Source organism: Coffea eugenioides, chromosome 11 (assembly GCF_003713205.1).
Source record: "Coffea eugenioides isolate CCC68of chromosome 11, Ceug_1.0, whole genome shotgun sequence".
In the NCBI taxonomy this organism is placed as follows: Eukaryota; Viridiplantae; Streptophyta; class Magnoliopsida; order Gentianales; family Rubiaceae; genus Coffea; species Coffea eugenioides.
The window spans coordinates 17,091,351-17,099,428 of NC_040045.1; the positions used below are offsets into that span (position 1 = coordinate 17,091,351).

General features: G+C 36.2%; 1 protein-coding gene across 1 annotated transcript; it reads left to right on the forward strand.

Moving 5' to 3' along the window:
• The first annotated feature begins 3,684 nt into the window (after positions 1-3,684).
• On the forward strand, positions 3,685-6,900 carry LOC113752012 (protein FAR1-RELATED SEQUENCE 5-like). Its single transcript, XM_027296155.1, has 6 exons — positions 3,685-5,802; positions 5,926-6,006; positions 6,174-6,245; positions 6,411-6,518; positions 6,632-6,700; positions 6,829-6,900. Exons 1-6 carry the CDS (start codon positions 3,685-3,687, stop codon positions 6,898-6,900), a joined length of 2,520 nt encoding a protein of 839 aa, XP_027151956.1.
• The last annotated feature ends 1,178 nt before the right edge of the window (positions 6,901-8,078 follow it).

Genomic DNA, 8,078 nt, shown 5'->3' on the forward strand with positions numbered 1-8,078 from the left:
CTATTTTTATAATGGAGGAAAATCATAAAGAGCTGGTCTTTTATTAAAAAACGGGCTTATTTTTATTTTATCTGATAAATAAATTTGTTTATGAAAAAATTGGTACTCTGATCTTAAAATGGGAAAAAGTCATAAAGAGCTGGTCTTTTATTAAAAAATGAATTTATTTTTGTTTTATCTGATAAATAAATTTGTTTATGAGAAAATAGGTACTCTGTTCTTATAATGGAGGTAAGTCATAAAGAGTTGGTCTTTTATTAGAAAATGAATTTATTTTTATTTTATTCGATAAATAAATTTAGTTATTAAAAAATGGGTACTCTGTTCCTATAATGGAGGAAAGTCATAAAGAGCTGGTCTTTTATGGGAAAGTGATACTTTACAGAAAGTGACCGCGATTTGGTTTATGAAATAATCCCAAATAAAAATTTAGAATGAATTTATTTGTTTTGAAAGTTATATAACGGTCGTTAAAACTCCAGAGATTGACAAAAAAATTTTGCGGTTGCAGAAAGGCAGAGGGAAGAAGGAGAAGAATTGAGCTTTTTGTCCGTTGCAATTGTTCCATTAAAAATGACTCCATTCAATTTTACCCATTTTTTGTTGGGTAAAATCGTTGGTTCTAACGATCAATTCTTCATTTCCCGTCAATTGTCCTTAATTGGCCAAAATTACGAAACTTTGAGGATGCAATATGTTTGGGGTGAAACTTTGAGAATGAAATTGGTCAACCATCCAAATTTTGAGGATGAAAAGTGCATTTTTTCCTATAAGATATTTAATCAAATGTTATTTCTTGTCTTAATTTTAGTTATGACTATACTACATATTTATTAAATAGACATACCTTTATAATTAAAGTTAATATTTGGTATTTTAGGATGCCATATATTTAAATAGATGAAAATTATTTTGAACATAACATATTAAAATAATTTTATTTGTCAATCATTTTGGCCCTTCCTCCAAGGAAAAAATATTGGTTTCGTCATTGCCTAGGAGAAAATTGGAGTCTATTGCTAACAAAAGATTGTGAAAATTTACCTTTATATCCTAATTATTTGAAAAAATCCAATAAAAAAATTTTGTAAAAGAAACCTTGTTTCTTACCAACAAATTAAGTAACTAATAAAATCACCTTTAATATTACTTTAACATATTTAATTTATGTTAAATACAAATTTTACCTGTTTCTCTTTTGTAAAAATATAGGTGTAACACTTTTTCAATTTTAGTTACAAACATTTATGTAGTTTACATAAATATAGTGATTCAGAGTAAAATGCCCATAAATAGCTTGTATTTTGTTCATGTAATGCTTAAAATTTTCATAAAGTGCTGGTACGTTATGGGCGCAATCTTTTTTACTTTCACATATTTAAAATTTGTAAAATGCAAAATCTACCAGTTTTCCTTTCGTAAAAATCTAAGTATAATACTGTTTCAATTTTAGTTACAGACATTTATGTATTTTACCTAAATATAATGATTCACAGTAAAATATCCATAAATAGTTAATATTTTGTTGATGTAATGCAAAAAATTCATAAAGAGCTGGTATGTTATGGGCAAAAACTTTTTTACTTTCACATATTTAAAATTTGGTAAATACAAAATTTACTAGTTTCCCTTTTGTAAAAATATTAGTGTAACACTTTTTCAATTTTAGTTACAAACATTTATGTATTTTACATAAATGTAGTGATTCGGAGTGGAATGCTCATAAATAGGGATACGGGGCAGGAGCGGTCCTCAGACGACCGCTCCTGAACGGTCTCCTCACAATAAAAAACGTGAGGAGACAAATGAGCCAAGTCAGCAAGGCTGAAGCAGGGCACAAAAACGATGCCGTTCCAAATAAAAAAATGTTGACTTCTAAACGGGAGCAGACGGAGCAAACGGAAGAGAATTGGTTTTTGAAATTCAAGTTGAAATTTTGAATTAGCCGCAGAAAACAAAACTGAGGGAAGCGTTTTCATGTGCTTGTGAAGGTAATCTACTCTGACCAACCACTCACTGAAAGCAGAAAGCTGAAGTTCAGGTGGGATTCAACCTACTAGGTGTTTCTAGGTGAAGTGGGTGTAGTCTACTCTGATGAAGGTAGCAATTGACAGAAAAGTGGGTGGAGAGGCAGGCGGCATGGAAGAAGCAAACAGAGATGAAGCCAAAGTTTATCCGTAAAACTGAATAGCAGAAGCAGTTGTGGTCTCCAATTGGGTAAGGTAGAAGCAAATAGAGGAAATTCAGCATCTCACGAAACCAGATTTTGTCCTTCAACTTAATAGCAGAAGCAGCTACGTCTCCGACTTCGGTGAAACGTGAAGCGTATTAGCAGACCAAGGTAACATGACTGAACCATGTCAGTAATTGTGACCAATAATTTATCACCCAAATGCACATCTGTTAAAGGAAGGCTGAAATTAGAGTCACTGAAGACATAATATGAAAATGATAGAAGAATAGTGAAGTTGTACTGTATTTGTATGTGTGTACCGTATCTGTGTGTGTGTGAGCATTCAGCTTTTCAGTGATGGACTATAATGGGATAGTAGTTTTTGGAAGACCTAGGGTTATGTATTCAAGTAAACTGTCGACTGGAATTAGGGAAAGATGAGAGAAATAAAGTCACATTTAACAAGTGAATGAATATACATCCTGTTGTAAATTAGTTACATGTTATAGCCACCGTATTACAATTGATATGAATCATTGTGCATCTAGTAATTGGTCCATGCTCATGGAGCAATATTAGTTTGCCCCTCTCCTGACCATATAGTGTGTATAAAATGGAGGCGTAGAGTTGAATGAGGTGAAGCAGAGGAAAAGACACATATGTGAATAATAAATGGGTGAACCTTGTGTTGTAAGTCAATTACATGATGTAAGAAATATATTACAATGAGTAGAAAGTAGGGTTATGTATTCAAGTAAACCATCGACTAGAATTAGGGAAAGATGAGAGAAACAAAGTCACATTTAACAAGTGAATGAATATACATCTTGTTGTAAATTAGTTACATGTTATAGCCACCGTATTACAATTGATATGAATTATTGTGCATCTAGTAATTGGTCCATGCTCATGGAGCAATATTAGTTTGCCCCTCTCCTAACCATACAGTGTGTATAAAATAGAGGCGCAGAGTTGAATGAGGTGAAACAGAGGAAAAGACACATATGTGAATAATAAATGGGTGAACCTTGTGTTGTAAGTCAATTACATGATGTAAGAAATATATTACAATGAGTAGAAAGTACTTGTTTGGCCCTCAAAATGTAGAAAAAGTAGAAAATGTGGAGTTGGTTTATGCGGTTGTCATTAACGAATGACATAAGGTCCAGTAAGTTAAAGAATCTAGAATCAAAATATAATCACCAGCGTGGATGTACATACAGTTAAAATAGACTTACATCGTGTGACCAATACATTACAGTCCGTATAAGTTAGTGTACATGGAGTTGTATTTGTACATAGATAATGTCGTTGTCTTAGAGTAAAAGTAAGGTGATGTGAATCATTAATCATATTGATAAGCGTAATAATAGGATTTGGTATACGAGTAATGTGTGATTCATAACACATTATAAATGGTAATATACATTTATATTGTCGTTTATGTACATACTATTCATGAAATGTTGCAAATTAGGGTGTTTGATGCATAATTGGCAGGAGTAGAAGTAATGGATTACAGCAAATTGGCAGAAAATGGGACCCCTGAATTAGGAATGGAGTTCAACAGTGAAGAGGATGCGTACAAGTTTTACAACAAGTATGCCTTTAAAATGGGTTTCAGTGTACGTAAAGACTATCTGAATAAAGATAAAGACGGCGTGACCACGTCTAGGAGATATAGTTGCTGCAAGGAAGGTGTGAAACGCAAGTACGAAGGTGATGTGATGCCAAAGAGGACACGAGCGCCGATGAAAACAGGGTGTGGAGCTAAGATGGTTATCGTGTTGTTTAGAGGGACAATGAAGTACCGTGTGCATGACCTTGTCTTAGAGCATAATCATGAGTTGCACATTGCTCAATGTGCTCACATGATGCCATCACAAAGAAAAGTGAGTGTGGCTCAAGGATTCCAAGCTGAAATAAGCGAGGATGCTGGGCTTTCATTGAAACAGAGCCATGAGCTTATGGGAACGGAAGCAGGTGGAATGGGTAATGTGGGATATACTCGGGATGATCTTAAACGATATCTTCGAACGAGACGGGAAAGGAGCTTGAAATATGGAGAAGCAGGTAGCATGCTGAATTATTTTCAAGAGCAAACACTCGAGAATCCATCCTTTTTTCATGCCGTACAGCTGGACTGTGAAGAGCAGATAACGAATATCTTTTGGGCTGATGCAGGAATGTTAATTGACTACAACTTTTTTGGAGACGTAGTCACATTCGACACAACCTACAAAACAAATAAAGAATACCGGCCACTTGGAGTATTTGTGGGTTTTAACCAGCATAGGCAAATTGTGATATTCGGTGCTGCCCTTATGTATGATGAGACGATAGATTCTTTCAAATGGGTGTTTGGTACATTTTTAGAAGCAATGTGCGGAAAACATCCAAGTACCATACTAACCGACCAAGATCACGCCATGACAGCCGCTCTTTCAATTGTCATGCCTGAAACATTTCACGGTCTATGTACGTTTCACATAAGGCGTAATTTTATGAAACATCTTGGCAATCACTACAAGAAAAATAGTGATCTTCCATACATGTTTGGTGCCTGCATGTATGAGTTTGAAGAAGTGGAACAATTCAATAGGGTGTGGGAGGCGATGGTGAAGAAACACAATCTTGAAAATAATGAATGGCTCTCAGGGTTGTACAAAATTCGTGATAAATGGGCAAGGTGCATGATGAAAGAAAGATGGACCGCGGGAATGCGAAGCACCCAACTCAGCGAAAGCCTAAATGCAGCAATTAAAAATCATTTGAAACTGGATCATGACCTTGTGCAGTTCTTTAGACATTTCAATCGGGTGGTTGATGAAAAGAGATATAATGAACTGATCGCAGAATATGAAATGAGGCAAAAGCTCCCCATGGTAGGGTTAAGACAAACACCTATGCTTGTGCATGCATCAGAGACGTATTCACCAACCGTATTTGTTGCATTCCAAAATGAATATGGTGAGTCAACAGCTATGGTTATATTGAGACAACAAGATGCAGCGATGTTTGTGGAGTTTACGGTCATGAGGTATGATGGAGGACCTGAAAGAACAGTAGTATTCAATCGGAATGATCTAAGTGTACGTTGCAGTTGCAAAAAATACGAGAATGAAGGCATTTTATGTGGGCACGCGTTGAAGGTGTTTGATACCGTGGGCATAAAAATAATTCCTCTTGAATACATTAAGAGGCGATGGACAAAAAGAGCTCGGGCTGGAGACTGTTTTGATCGGCGAGGACAGGAAGTTGTGACTGATCCTAAAGTCATGATTTCAACTCGTTATCGGGAGCTCGCTCCAGCCATGATTAAGGTCGCAACTCGAGCAGCAATGTCGGAGGACACCAGCAAAGTAGCAATCACTGTCATATCCGATTTGTCAAAGAGAGTTGAGCTCCTCCTCTCAGAAAGTGAAGAGCAACCTTTGCAAAATCAAAAAAATCTGAATATGGAGGAACGAGATAAAATTGAAATTGTAAATGAAATGGGGGAGGCAGTAGTCGCAAGAGGCATTAAAAAACGAGGCTGTGGGAAGAAAAGTAGAGTGATGCGAAGTTGGGTCGATAAATTTGACAGAGTAAAAAGAAAATCTAGATTATCAAGGACTACACAGACTACGGTATGGATCAAAATTTGGTACTTGGGAAACATTTATGCTAAAATTAAGTTATTGTTATACTATTAACTAAAGTTTAGGTAACATTCATTATGAAATAATATTATTACCGTGTCAATACTGTAGGTCTCAGAATCGGAGCCGACATCGGTTTCATTTGAGGAATACATGTTTATGGGATGCCGTTCATCTACTGACTCTGTTTCGGTTAGTATAAAATGGACATGACTCTTGCTTTTATCTGGATGTTTCTAACAGCCTAAATAGTTACATTGATGTTACATTATGTGATAATGTTGTTACGGCCGTCATCCCTCCTGATATACGTATTTTATTTGTGTTATACAATGATTTTGCCCATACGAAACTTGTAGACGCATTCAATGAGTCAGACAGTGAATGGCCCTCCAAATGCTGTTGCTCCCGATATCGATGAAAATCAAACGGTATGCATACATTTAGTAGTTAAAATAAAACCTTCTTGTTCATGTAATAGAGCTACCTTTTTTTCTTTAATTGTAACGGTGAGCTCCCGAAGGCTGTCAAATCATGCAAATTATGTAATTAATGTATGCTCGCTTTAATAACGTATTATTTTTTATTATTTCAAGGTCCACCGTTTCGCTAATCAGGGGCCTCCTGCAAGTGTCCCTACAGAATGGATGCATCCCAGATTTTCTATTTTTTCCAAGCATAACTCCGTCAGAGATGTCTTAATGGTCTGATATATCATTTTTGTTATAATGTCTAGTCCAATTTAACTTTATAAGTGAGCAATATAGGCACTGGTAATGATTTGTTGACAGTCGATTACTTATATTATATAATGTAGGAGGAGCGTGGGGCAATTTCAACACACTGTGATGTTGATGCATATCATGCATTTGCACCATCACCTCAGGTGACAAATTTTTATCGTTACAGCACATATTTATGTAATGTTATTAATTGGAGACTTGGACATCGTATATCATTAATCATATGTTTTATTAATAATATTTGCTGATTTGCCATCGTTACGCATTTCAGGGAAGAAATAACACACAGGGATTGCAACTACGCGTTGACGTCGCCTCCCCCCAAAATGAGGTTGATGAATGATGTGTAACTGTACATTTTGAACGAGACATTAAGTGGTTATCCCAACTTGAGAATGCTGCATATGTACGTTACAAGCAGTTAGTAAGCTGTTACAACTTATTGACGAGGTTATACAGGCACCATTGATGTTTCACTCTTTTCAAATTTAGACAAGTGGATTACAATGCAACAAAAAGGAAGAACGAACAGTACACAATGGGTTACAACCAGTTAGGGATCTGTTACTGTTACGTTACAACTAATTACGACTGTTTAACAATCATGATTAATATCCAAATATGGTAAGCAATTTGTTTGAGTAGAGATTATAATGAGTATAGTTTTACCGCTACCCTAACAAACATTGAACTACATCTCTTGTTATCAGTTGTATCCCATACAACACCTGGGAACGCCGTCATGCATTAGACAATGGGGTATGTACCTTTGAAAGTCATCGTCGCTTGATTCAGTAAAGTCAGATAGGTCCGGATCGGATATAAGCATGGGATCTGCTAAAATGTGCTGAACATTAAATTGTTTTCCAATACCATGTTTTTTTGCGGCCTGGATCTCGTGGAACCTGTGAAGCCTACGCTCCGTCTGCATAACTTCTCGCTGTAGTCTGTGTAATACGCTTGCATCATTGGCTTGTGGTCCTATAACAAGATCCGCTGACCTTGTTCTCGGGATGCGGATGCAATGCCAGCGACAAAATACCTCTAATTCCATTCTTCGCTCACGAACAGGCTCCCATATGGGTTCATGGTCCATAACGAAATAGCCATGCGGTAGATGATCGTTGACGGTATTTTTAAAAATGTGACCAGCTAGTCCCAGAGAATTGTTGGTGTTAAGTGGAGCGTTCCTGAACTCGCGTTTGGTACCATATAAAATCCTCCCATCTGGTGTTTCATACTTGCTTATGGCATTTGTTGGATCCAATGATACTTTGCGTCTTTTTTGCCGAACATTTGATGGTGAGCTTGTATGAGACCCTTCGTTTGTGGATTGCATGACTATGCTAATACCTACTGTTTTTTGGTTGGATGAAAGGAAGGATCTACTGATAAAGAATTAGGTGATAGAAAAAAAGAGGTAGAAATTTTAAACAGAGCACCTATTTAAGACCATGCATAGTAAATGGTTTCTTCCGACAACTTGACCAACTGCTTGCTATGTCATTTCATGTTGTTCTC

Excerpts from the sequence above, each read along its gene's own strand:
- LOC113752012 (XM_027296155.1), top strand. The coding sequence starts at position 3,685 with ATGGATTACAGCAAATTGGCAGAAAATGGGACCCCTGAATTAGGAATG. Across the intron at positions 6,519-6,631 it reads CCGTCAGAGATGTCTTAATG|GAGGAGCGTGGGGCAATTTC; the intron begins GTCTGATATATC and ends TATATAATGTAG. Across the intron at positions 6,701-6,828 it reads CATTTGCACCATCACCTCAG|GGAAGAAATAACACACAGGG; the intron begins GTGACAAATTTT and ends TACGCATTTCAG.